This window comes from Molothrus ater, chromosome 10 (genome assembly GCF_012460135.2).
Source record: "Molothrus ater isolate BHLD 08-10-18 breed brown headed cowbird chromosome 10, BPBGC_Mater_1.1, whole genome shotgun sequence".
Taxonomy (NCBI): domain Eukaryota; kingdom Metazoa; phylum Chordata; class Aves; order Passeriformes; family Icteridae; genus Molothrus; species Molothrus ater.
Genome location: NC_050487.2, coordinates 9886543 through 9899683, shown reverse-complemented (window position 1 = coordinate 9899683; position 13141 = coordinate 9886543). Strand labels below are relative to the sequence as shown.

Sequence of the window (13141 nt, the reverse complement as noted above, 5' to 3'; positions counted from 1 at the left end):
CACAGCGCCCCCGCTCCGCTCCCCTCCCCTCCCCACGAGGCCGGCGGCAAGGGCTGCGGGTAGGCGGGAGCATCTCCCCGCCCGGCCGGGCCCAGGAGCCGCCACACTGCAGAGGCCGCCGACGGCGGGCATAAAAAACACGGCGCTGAATAGCGTCTACGCCTCTTTACTACGCGCCGCGCCCCAGCCCGGCCGGGCGCCGCCGCAGCCGTGACGGACGGGCGGCGGCACCAATGGGGGCGCGGCGGCGGCGGCCCCGCGGCCGCGCTGAATGAGGGCAGGGCGGAGGGCGGAGCGGCGGCGCTGGCCGGGGGCCCGGCGGCGGCTCCGGGGATGGTCCACGCACTGGCGCCGTCACGTGTTGTTCTCCTTGGAGTGAGCCTGAGCCGCGGCGGCGGGCGGAGGGGGCTGGACTGCCGAGCGCGGCCCCCGCCGCCTGTTTTGGTGCGGGGCGCCGGGGAACTCCGAGGAGAAGCCGGCGGAGAAGGAGCCGCCGCGGCGGTGCCCGCTCCCCCGGCGGGCTGGGGCACGGGAGGGGGCCGCGCCGCCGGCCGCTGAGGCGCTGCCGACTGGAATGAAGAGGAGGAGGAAGAGAGGATGTTCCTTCGGCACTCGGGCTTGCCTCCCCTCCCGCCGCTGCCGGGCTGCGCCGCGTGTGGAAATGGCACTTTCTCTGCCTAACGAGATGGGACTGAATGGGGTCGCCAGCCTCCTCCGCACGCACGAGCGGGAGCAGCAGCCTCGGCGCTGATATTTGGGGAAGGGGGGTTGTATTGTGGGCGGCATTTTTCTTTTAATTTTCTCTTTTTTGAGAGGAGAGCGAGAGAGGGGAGAGCGGCGTGTATTTTTGGGTGCAAACCCCGGACTTTGCAAAACAATCTCCGCCCCCGAGAGGATATTTAATCTGCAACAGAGATCGCTGCTCGCGGAGGCAAACTTGGAGCCGGGGAAGGGGTGCAGGGAGCGGAGGAAAGGGACCCGCGCCCCGCTACCGCCGGAGCCCGACCCCTGCAAGGGAAGATGCGTTTTTCATTCCCGGCTGCTCATTTTGGGACGAGACTTTCGTCTGGACTGATCGGGACTGGACTTTTTAAGGACGAGTTGACGCGTCTAAACGCGATTTGGGCATAAACAGCAACACAAACTCTGATTTGGTGCTGGAAGCTGCCTCTGCCACTGAACAGCTGCTCTCACCCTGCTTCTGTCCCTCCCCCGTCCCGTTCTCAAAAGAGGATCCTGAGCTATTTTGCCTTTTTTCTTTTTTTTCTTTCCTTTTTTTTTTTTTTTAATTGTTGTTGCATGAATTTTATTTTAGGTGGTTGCCTTTCCTGGCTGGCTTGGCTGTTTTGGGGTCTTGCAGACTGCAAGCTGCAGTAACAACTCCACCACCTCTCATCATGGCCAGCCCCACGGATAATAACGAGGGCTTCTTCTCAGATGTCAGAAAGGTGGGTTACTTGCGCAAACCCAAGAGCATGCATAAACGATTTTTCGTGCTGAGGGCAGCCAGTGAGTCTGGACCTGCCCGGCTGGAGTATTACGAGAATGAGAAGAAATGGAGACACAAGTCAGGGGCCCCCAAGCGCTCCATCCCACTAGAAAGCTGCTTCAACATCAACAAACGGGCTGACTCCAAGAACAAGCACCTGGTGGCCCTCTACACCAAGGACGAGCACTTTGCCATTGCAGCTGACAGTGAACCTGAGCAGGAGAGCTGGTACCAAGCGCTGCTGCAGTTGCACAACAGGGCCAAGGGCCACCATCACCTCCATCACCATCACCACCACCACCACAGCGATGTCACTTTTGGAGGCAGCAGCACAGGACTGGGGGAAGCAGGTGAGGACAGCTATGGTGAGGTAGCCCCTGGTCCAGCTTTTAAGGAAGTTTGGCAAGTAATTCTGAAGCCCAAGGGCCTAGGCCAGACAAAGAACCTGATTGGCATCTACCGCCTGTGCCTGACTAACAAGACCATCAGCTTTGTAAAGCTGAATTCAGATGCGGCTGCTGTGGTGCTGCAGCTGCTCAATATCCGCCGCTGTGGTCACTCTGAGAACTTCTTCTTCATTGAGGTGGGACGCTCAGCTGTCACTGGACCTGGTGAGTTCTGGATGCAAGTGGATGACTCAGTGGTGGCACAGAACATGCATGAAACTATCCTGGAGGCCATGCGAGCCATGAGTGAGGAATTCCGGCCCCGTAGCAAGAGCCAGTCCTCCTCAAACTGTTCGAACCCGATCTCTGTCCCCCTTCGCAGGCACCATGTGAACAACCCTCCACCGAGCCAAGTGGGGCTCAGTCGGCGGTCCAGGACTGAGAGTGTCACGGCCACTTCTCCTGCCGGTGGTGGAGGTACAGGTGGCAAACCCAGCTCTTTCCGGGTTCGAGCATCAAGTGATGGGGAAGGCACAATGTCAAGACCTGCCTCTGTGGATGGCAGCCCAGTTAGTCCCAGTGCTAACCGGACTCACTCACACAGACACCGTGGCAACTCCAGGCTCCATCCTCCACTCAACCACAGCCGGTCCATCCCAATGCCTTCCTCGCGCTGCTCTCCTTCAGCCACCAGTCCAGTCAGCCTGTCATCCAGCAGCACTAGTGGCCACGGCTCCACCTCAGACTGCCTGTTCCCACGAAGGTCTAGTGCTTCAGTTTCTGGCTCTCCTAGTGATGGTGGATTTATTTCTTCTGATGAGTATGGTTCAAGCCCGTGTGACTTTCGCAGCTCTTTTCGCAGTGTAACCCCTGATTCATTGGGACACACCCCCCCTGCCCGGGGTGACGAAGACCTCAACTACATCTGCATGGGAGGGAAGGCCACCTCTTCTTGCTGCAGCCTGGCAGCACCCAACGGCCATTTCATCCCACGCACCTGCCACCCTCAGCAGCAGCCCCGCTATCCTAGTACACCCTGCTGTCCTCGAGGTGGTAGTGAGGAGGTTGCTGACTTGGAGAAGGCATTCAGAAAGCGGACTCACTCTGCAGGCACTTCGCCCACCATCTCCCACCAGAAAACACCCTCACAGTCTTCAGTGGCCTCCATTGAGGAGTACACGGAGATGCTGCCTTCTTACCCCTGTGGCAGCAGCAGGCTGCCCTCCTACCGCCACTCAGCCTTTGTGCCCACTCACTCCTACCCAGAGGAGTGCCTGGAGATGCACCACATGGACAGTGGCCATCATCGGACCAACTCTGCCCCACACACGGATGATGGCTACATGCCCATGTCGCCCGGTGTAGCCCCTGTGCCCAGTGGTGGGGGGCCCCCCAAGGGTGGTGACTATATGCCCATGAGTCCCAAGAGTGTGTCGGCTCCGCAGCAGATCATCAACCCTGGCAGGGGTGGCCGCCACCCTCCAGCTACAGTGGACTCTAATGGCTACATGATGATGTCCCCCAGTGGCAGCTACTCCCCCGACAGCAGTTCTGCGGGCTACGGTAAGATCTGGACAAATGGTGCCGGCCACCACCCAAAACTCTCAGTGGAGAGCAACGAAGGGAAGCTCCCCTGCGGCGGCAGCGACTATATCAACATGTCCCCAGCCAGCGGCTCCACCACCAGCACTCCGCCCGACTGCTACTTCGGGGCTGCAGGGCAGCCGGGGGTCGAGGAGGCGGCCACCGTAGCGCACCACAAACCCATCTACTCCTACTTCTCGCTGCCACGCTCCTTCAAGCACGTGCACCGGCGGGGCGGCAGCAGGCCGGCGGGGACAGCCGAGGAGGGCAGCCCTCAGCCCCGCATCGCGCTCGGCTCCAGCCGCCTCCTTTACGCGGCCGAGGACTCGTCCTCCTCCACCAGCAGCGACAGCCTGGGCGGCGGCGGCGGCCCCGAGGGCGGCCCCCCGCCTCAAGCGCAGCCCCCGCGCAAGGTGGACACAGCCGTGCAGACCAAGGGCCGCCTGGCGCGACCCACGCGGCTGTCGCTGGGTGGCCCTAAGGCCAGCACCCTGCCGCGGGCCCGGGAGCAGCCCCCGGTGCTGCTGCCCCCGGAGCCCAAGAGCCCCGGCGAGTACGTGAACATCGAGTTCATCGCCGGCGAGAAGCCGCCCTTCCCCTCGGCTGCCCTGAGCATGGTCCTGCCGCCGCCGGGCAGCGAGGCCGCCGAGGAGTACATGAACATGGAGCCGGGCCCGCCGCGGGCCCCCTGCCCGCCCGGATTCGCCACGGCGCGGGCGGCCCGGCTCGGCCGGGACTACGTGGCGATGCAGCGGGGGGGCGCCGCGGCCGGCGGGGGCTCCTGCTCGGACTACGCGGACAGCCCGTCCCCCGGCTCGCCCGCCCGCCCGATCAGCTACGCCGAGGTGCGGGGGGGCCGCGCCGGCCCCGAAAAGCCCCCGCCGGCGGCCGCCACCGCTGCGTCCCCGGAGCTGCGGCGGCCGCCGGCCGAGCTGTCGGCGGCGCCGCCGCGCTCCTCCTCCCTGCTGGGGGGCCTGGGCGCGGGCAGCGCCTTCACCCGCGTCAGCCTCAGCCCCGGCCGCAACCAGAGCGCCAAGGTGATCCGCGCCGACCCACAGGGCGGCCGGCGGAGGCACAGCTCCGAGACCTTCTCCTCCACGCCGAGCGCAGCCCGCGGAGCGGCGGGCGGGCTCGGGGCACCCTTCCCGTGCGGCAGCGCGGGGGGCGCCGAGGAGGTGAAGCGGCACAGCTCGGCCTCCTTCGAGAACGTGTGGCTGCGGCCCGGCGCGGGGGAGGCGGCCGCCCGCCGGGACCCGGGGGTCGCCCCCGCCCTGGAGAACGGGCTCAACTACATCGACCTGGACTTGGTGAGGGACTGCGGCCACCGCCGCCACCACCACCCACACGGCCCCGCCGAGGCGAAGCAGCCGCTGCCGCCGAAGCCCCCGGGCCAGCAGCGCGGGAGTGGCCACTGTGGCGAGGATCTGAGCGCGTACGCCAGCATCAGCTTCCAGAAGCGGGAGGAGATGTAGGAGCCGGGCGCCCGCCGGGGAAGGTGAGCCGGGACGGGGCGGGACGGGGCGCGGCTCCGCGCGGGGAGTGGAACGACCGCGGGGAGGGGGCGAGGGTCGGGGCTGCTTGTAGCGGTGCCTTCCCGCCAGCTGGGGCGGGCGGCATCGTCCCCCGGGGCAGCCAGGGGTTGAGGTGGTTTCATTGAGCCTTTTGGCCTCACTGCCGTTTTAGTGGCAGAAGTGTCCCGGAGTGCAGCATCCCTGCGGGTGTCCCGCCGCTGGCCCGCACCTGCACGGGCTGGGGAATGCTTCCAAAGCAGCTTTGGACGCTCCTGTTCAGCCGGGGACACAGTACTCTGCTTACTCTGTTGCCACGTTTTTTTACGTTCCGAAATTAGCAGTGCTTCAAAAGTGTGTGGGAGAGGGGTGTGAAATCGAGTCGCTTCTAGTATTGGGCTGGAAGCAGGAAACTCCCAGTGTAATCCTGGTTTGGTCACTGATTGTGGCCTAGAGTAGAGCAGTGAACCCTGCTAACGCGTGCATGGCTAAGGGCATCTACCTCACAGGGCTGTGACCAGTGTTAATTCAGCTTTGTTGGAAGGAGCTGTGAGTTTGGAAACAGACTTCAAAGCCTTTAGAGCATTGTATCTATCATTTGTGTTTCGATTGATGTCTGTGTGGCTGTTCCTCACCTGCCAGTGTTACAAACAGCACAAGAAGTGAGCCCTATGAACTGTGTTTTTAGCATTAACTAATGTGTTCTGCTTCTTCCTGAAGCTTTTAATTTTTAATTCGGGAAAAACTTCTGCCAGGCTGTTGCACGTTGATTACAGACATGTAAGATGAGTAGGGGCCTTGTTGGAAGCAGTGTGATGTTTCTGTTGAGTGGGAACTTCATGCAGCACAGAACAATGTATTTTGTTAAGAGCTCATAAAGTACAGCACACCTGTGTCCTTTTATGAAAGGTGAAGAGTGCTTTGCTTTGGTGCAGGAGAGTACTGGCACATAGTTATCTAGTAAATTTTGTCACTCAGTTTTAACAGTTTCCTACATACCTGAGCAGCAGCAATCACAGTAGTTAAAGCAGTTACTATGACTATATGGGGGACATTAGGGGGTGAATCTCATACCACTGTTTACAGCATCTCAGTATTTGTGTCACCTGTTGGCTGTACTGAAGGGAAACATTGAGAGCTGGTGTTGGTGTGATGTCTGGGATCATATGTTTTTCATGTTTAGGTGTTTTGCATCCTTATAACCTGAAAAAAAACAAAACAGTCTCTTCACATTTGCTGCTTGGCATTGCTGCTGTTGCCCATTAGAGCAAAGCAATATTAAGTCTTTGTCTTACATGACCTATGAATATTAGGTTAATTTGAAAGTTTGAGGTGGGACTTAGGATCGGTGCAAATATTGCCAGTCTGGTTCAAGTGGTAACTGGTAGGAAATGGTAACTTTTGTGGCTGACAGGACTGTGCTGAGTGTCACCATACATTATTTGTGACTAAATATACACAAATTTACACAGCCACACCTTTTCTCAGTTCTGGCATGTGCTTGCAAGAGCCCTGTTTTTGCAGATGGCTCTTGTTACTCTGGGAATCCATATCTGCTTAGGACAGCATTGGTGTTGTGAATTCTTCAGGAGGGGACTTCTGCCGGAGGATGCAACATGTTCTGTAGTTCAGTCACTTTGCTGGGAGCATCACTGTTCCCTCCCACCTGTGCAGGGGAGAATAAGTGTGAGAGAAGATCCTTGGTCAGTGTGGGGGTAAGTAAAGAATATATGAAGTGTATGAGAAGGCAGGTCTGGCAGGGAGCAGTGTCTTAAGTGCTTACACATTTTTTTTCCAAATGCGCTGCTTTCCTTTTGCTGTGGATAACCTGTTTAATTGAACTATGTGTCACCTTTACCTAAAAGCTGTGGCAATGCTCTCCATGGTGGTGTTAGGTAGATACCTGCTGTGATTATGCTGTTCAATGAAAGATTAGGATGTGGAAGACCTGATATAAGAACTCACTGAAAAATATTATGCAGATGCTTTTAAGGGCAGGACTGTGTAAAATAGAGTGTAATAGAGTAATTCTTATTTGAAGTTTGTTCTTATTTCCCAGAATTTGGATTGGATTGAGGAGGCACAGCTACTTCTGGGAGGCAAGGGAAGAATCAGTTTGTAATTATATGTGGAGTTGGAGCCATGGCTCTTCTCCCTTCCCACTATAAAGCTTTTTTGGTTGCTTGTAGCCTTCTCAGACATTAACTGTTGGGACTCTTGTTTCCCAGGTTAGATTTCTTGCTATCAACTGAAACTGCTCTTGTAAAATTCAGCCTGACTAGCTCATCTCTTGAGTGTGCTAAGAAAAGAAACCCAACAATGTTTTGTTCATACTAAACCATTTTTACAGTGATTTTTTGACATGTGCTTGTACCTTTTTTGCTTTGGAGGTAAAACTTAGGTTTGGCAGGATACTTGTTCTGTGTGGGTTGTACCTTATGCCATTCCTAAGAAAACCTGCCTGGAGCTGAATGATTTATGGGACTGATTGCACATGCCTGAAAAAGTTGTTGAGCACCTTCAGCTGAACCATTCACCTGAAAGCTCCACAGTTCCCCAAAGCTTTGCCTGCCTTTCCCAGCGAGCAGCAGAGCAGGCTGTGCCTCCTTGGCCAGCTTCTCCTGTGCTCCTGGTGGCGGCTGAGGCTGTTCAGGCTGCAGCTGAGAGCAGGGAGGTTGTGGTTGTGGTTTCTCCTGTTGGTGTCTGAGCAAGTGAAAGATGAAGGAAAAGCTACTTGGTGTGTTTGCAGGTACAGTAGAGAGGAGAAAACATCTGGAGCTGGGAAGGGAAAGGTGGAGCTGCAGGTTTCAGAGCAAGGGCTGGGGAAGGCTGCACTAAGTACTCTTAGTTACTCTTTCTCTTTACTCTCCCTCTCTTTCATGGGTTATTATTTACACTTTTAATCTCAGAAGTTGCAAGGGGACTGTACATGTTGGTTTCCTTTTTCTCTCCATAGAACAATCTTCCACCACATCCCAAATGCCAAAACTATCTGGATAGTGCTTGTTTTATCCGTTCTGGAATTTTCTGTTGCCATCTACAAGACAATGACCCCAAATGTTGGCTGTTCATCTCCTAACAGTAAAATGTCTGTTGCTGCTTTGGTGCAAACTACCTGACTCCTGTCCTTTTCCCTGCTCCCCTGTCTTTCTCTGCCAGCTGCCTCCAAGTTGTTCAGGCATGAGATTCTGAAGTATTTTTAGTCTCTTTCAAGTGTAATTATTTCTTCTAACATTAGGATCCTGGCTGAAATAATCGTGTTGTTTCCCAAATTTCATTGAAAAACATTTCTCTCTCACCCACAGAATTCCTCTGCACTCTCCAATCCCATTGCCTTCCCTGTCATATATTCTTGGCTGTTTCCCAGCAGCTGGCCCTGCCCTAGCTCTCTTCTTTTTTCCTGTTAGAAGTGCTGTAGTTTCAGTGCAGTTCTGTATGCTCTCCTGTCCAAACCTTTACCTCTGCTTTAGAGAACTGGTTACTGTTGTGTGTGTCTAGCCTAGCTGGTGACTCTTGGATCCTCTGATGAGTGGCCTTTTATGCTGTAGCTGGAAGGCTCTGTTGCTGCAGTTGCCAAGTTGTGCTGGGAAACACCAGCCCATGACATGGAAAAATTGAGGGGAGGGAGCAGCGTAGCCCGAAGGCGTTTTCCTCCTGCTTGGAGTTTTGCCTGCACAGATGTGGTGGGCTGATCCTGGCTAGGCACCAAGTGCCCACCAGAGCCACTCTATCACTCTCCTCCTCAGCTAGATGAGGGAGAAAAAGATAGAACAAAAGGCTCATGAGTTGAGATAAGGGCAGGGAGAGATCACTCCTCAGTTACTGTCGGCAAAACAGACTCAACTTGGGCAAATTAGTTTCATTTTTTACCAATCAAATCAGAGTAGGATAATAGGAAATAAAAACTAAATCTTAAAACACTTGTCCCCCACCCATCCTTTCTTTCTGGGCTTAGCTTTACTCCCCATTTCTCTGCCTCTTCCCCACAGCAGCGCAGGGTATGAAAATGGGGATTTTAACCAGTTAACTGCATGTTCTGCTGCTACTTCCTCTGCAGAGTAGTTTCCTGTATCCACAGTGGTCTCAGATATCCTCACTGCTCTCTCTGGCTGCAGTTGTGCAGTTTTTTCCAGCTCCTAAATACATAATGCCAGAGGTACTGCCACTGTCAGTGGCACTGCTTGGCCTTGGCCAGGTGCATCTTGGAGGTGACTGGCAATGGCTCTATCACACTTGGGGCAGCTTCCCTGAGGAATCACCCCTGTACCCCCCACTGCAAAACCCTGCACACAAACCCAAGACAGCAGGTGAGCAGATGCTGTGGATATGCTGTGGATCCTGCTTTTGGGGTTGCTGTGAGAAGGCTCCTCAAATAAGCAGGGGTTTTGAAGATGAGCTGCTGATAACTTGTGTTCTGAGTATACAGTCAAAAAATATTCCAAAAAGGAAACCATTAGATGTTGACTCTGGAGAAACAGGAAATGCAGTAGCAGGACAGTAGAATGAATTCAGGTATCTTGCTTTGATCTCCAAAGCTTCAAAGCTTCATTTCCATTTTGTTGATGACTCTGAGAACTCCTGAATGTAAGTGCTAATAACATGGAATAGAATATGTGTAGTGTAAGCAAGTGGTAACTTGGCTCACTCTAGCTTTGATGCTGACTGTTTCACCCACTGCATGGGTGGTTTGGGGTTTTTTGGTGATGTAAGAAAAGGGAAAACAGTACAATGGGAATTCAGCACAAGGGCATCTATAGGGTTGTTAGACCTTTTGCCTGTATCCAGTTAAAGCAAAACACTTCTAAGGATAGAACTAAACTTTTGTGTGGTTCTCATGAAAATACACATGATGGTAAACAGAAAATTACTCATGTCATTCTTGTTCTATATGCCTATTTGTTTTTTTTTTTTCAGGAGACTGCTTGCTTTTTAAATTTATTTCCTTCACAGTTTTCAATAGTTGTGTTCTTTTTCTCAAGTTAAAAACTTAAGGTGGAACAACAGCAATTCATAAAATCATGGGATATCCTGGGTTGGAAGAGAACCACAAGGGTGCCAAAACAAGACTTGTACAGTTAATTTAAGTTTCTAGGGGCACGTTGTTTCCCGAACTGAAGAACTGAAGTTTCTGTAGTTTTGAGTCAGCACCAAGGTAAATACCAGCATGTTATGAAAGTTTTTCATGCTTTGTGGGTATTACTGTAGACAAAACAGTGCATTTCTTACTGTATGCACACACCAGTTTTTCCCCACACCTAATTATTTGCCAAAATTGAGCCTGTGTCTCCACATACTTGCATATTTGCAGTTCTCCTGTTTAACAAGACCACAAGCTTATAATTAATGTCTTTAGGTGTTTCTCTTTTGTTTTCCTGGCTTAAAAACTGAAACAGAATGATTTATAAACAAATTCGTATGATTATGAGGTACTACCTGGACATCTTTAGCACATGGTTTTCACATTTAGTTAATGTTTAAGCTGGTTTTTGAATGTGGTTTAAATTTGAAAATGAAACAGGACATTGCAGGGTGAGGATGATGCTGATTTTTAATAGCAGCTGTAGGGAGATCATAAATTTCCTTAGATAACACTTGTAAATAGAGAATTACAGCTTGTTAATAAAATGCAGCAAGCAGCTGGGAATGGGAATGTAATTTGACCAATATCTTCAGTATGGTGCATTGTTAAAGGACTACTTTATGATAGCTAAAATTTTATATTCACTAGGACTGTACAGTTTTCATAACTTTCATGAAAACTTTCACTTCATACATGAGTGCAAGTACTGAAAGTAAATTTACTTGAATATTCTTTTGAACAAGTAAGTGTATAATAGCTTGTTTGTAAAGAAAGTGGGTTTTTTTTTCCAGTTTCTTGAAGCTCTGAAAATTAATCTGTTCAGTACTGATTATTACATGAGTAAAGTCACATAAGCTTTAAAAATAATTTTGGTGTCCAGTAATATGGAAGAGAAACAGATATTATTTTCCAAAACTAATTTGACTTTAGGTTTAACTTCTGTGCCAAGTTTCAATGAAAACTAATTATTGTGTTTGATTGACAGAGTTATGAAATACTCTTAAAGACAAGAGGAAAAAGGAGGGGAAAGTTGTTCATGGGACCTGTGCTGTGACCAGGAGAGACTGGGGGCTGCTGACATGAGATAATGGGGAACCTGAGCTGAAGGCTGGGGAGCACTTACAGAAACTGGTATGGGAAGGAGGTGGAAATGAGAAAGAAATTGCTGGGGGGACGCACAAACTATGGCAGGATGATGTAGATAGAGAGAATTGCAAGGTGTTTGTGATCTGAGGGGAACTGGGATGGTGATATTTGCAGGTTTGAGGATGAGTATAGAGAAATGTGGAGAGCCTGGATATACACAAAGAGTTTGTTTTAGAGGTGCTCATTTTGCATGGTACTGCAGTTTTCTGAAGGTGTTTTTCCTTCTGTATTTTTTTGGATCTTTATTACAGGGATGAACGCTCTGCTTAGGAAGCACATGTAGTCCTTATTTGTTATTGGATTTTATTTTTTTTTTTAGTATTTGGATATTCTGCTGACCTTAACAGGATGATTTGCTTAGTAAGGCAAGCAGAATTTACCTCCAGCTCTCCTTTCCTGAATTCTTTGTCTTGTAATATCCCTGTCACAACCACAGCAGTAAACCACAGATACAAATCTGAATTAAGTACAAGATAAATAAGTATGAGTGAATTTTAACATTAAAACTCCTTGATTTTATAAAATACATACAATAGAAGGAGGACTATATTCACACAGGTTTTTTTAACTGCAGCATTTTCTTCTCTACACTCTACTACTTGGACAGTTATAAATTTGATTTGGGTTCATTAGTTTAATAATTTGTCCTATGGATTAGTAAGTATAGATTCTCTTACTTTTTAAAATTTAAATAATACATTGTAAAAGAAAACGTCAAATGACAAAGTTGTTGTGGCTTTTTAGAGCAGATGTGGTTTTCATTTTGTGGTAAGAGCTGCAACACAAATATATTAATACTGACAAATGTGTCTGATTCTGAACTTGTCAGAATGGTAAAAGCTGGCTTTTGGTCATCTGTACGTGATCTGATGTGTTACAGTACCTGTTCATAAAAGTGAGTAGCATTATTCTATTTTTACATAATTCTGGGGCTTTGATAAGTGGTGGTTATTATTTTGACTACATGAAATAGAGATAGTGAAGGAGAGACATTGGTAACTTGAAAAAAAAAAGATTCACAAGTTTAACAGCTTTACTCTCTGCTTACAGAAATGATGTGAAATTTAACAAAAGCCAAGGTGTGAACAGATAAAGGAGATTTAAATAAGCCTGGCACTCTTAACTAACTAAAGGATGTCTTGATATATGTCTCTCTGATCATGCTTGACATATCTAGGTCATGTTCTCTGAAGACTATTATTAGAGATTTAACCTTGGGTAATTGTGAAGTGTATTTTCTTCAGAGTAATTTTTGATCAGGTAGATGAGACAGTGGAAGTTTGTGTGTGTTCAAGTGCTTGTAATAATTTGGGAGTCTAGTTGGAAGACCTGGGTTCAGCCACCTGAGCTGGAAGGTGAAATGTACTGTTCCGTGGCCTATCATAGAAGATTTACCTGTGTACATTTTGTCAACTCTTGTAGAATTCTATTTTTTTGGAAGCTGGGAATGTGGAAGAAATGACCTGGTAAATTTTCAAATAAGATATGCTTCAGGAGGACGTTGTGCACCTTACAGCTACTAGAGCTGTTGAAGTGTACTTGCACATTTGAACTCTGTGGTGATATGTGTTATATAAGGGAGGAATGTAGAGTCTGGGAACATCTACAGCTTTAATTGACTGTGTTTCTTCTTCTTCTGCCTCAGCCCATCCCTCCAGCCTGTGTAGGATTTGGACATTTTTAACCACTAGGGCACCTAAGGATTGCACATGCTTTCTTTGAAATACAGAATCTGTGTGAATAGGAAAAATGGGAATTAACTAGCAGCCTTGGTTCCTGTCTGGTTTCAGCAGTCTGGCTTTCAGTGTGGTGCACAAATATTTGTTAAGACATAACTATAGGGTAGGGACTCCATAAGCTGGATTTGCCAGTCAATAAAATACTTAACTAGTTTGTGCACAGGAGCCTTCCTTCAGTGGCACAGTTCCCTTAAGGAATAAAGAGCTTG

The 13141-nt window shown here is 50.4% G+C and overlaps 1 protein-coding gene across 1 annotated transcript in view; it reads left to right on the top strand.

Moving 5' to 3' along the window:
- Window positions 1–314: 314 nt before the first annotated feature.
- The window catches only part of IRS1 (insulin receptor substrate 1), a 48891-nt gene continuing 36064 nt past the window's right edge, over window positions 315–13141 (top strand). Inside the window, exon 1 of the mRNA XM_036388948.2 lies at window positions 315–4954. Within this exon, the coding sequence (XP_036244841.1) occupies window positions 1398–4931 (3534 nt within the window). The 5' untranslated portion in view covers window positions 315–1397 and the 3' untranslated portion in view covers window positions 4932–4954. The remainder of the gene's footprint in view (window positions 4955–13141) is intronic.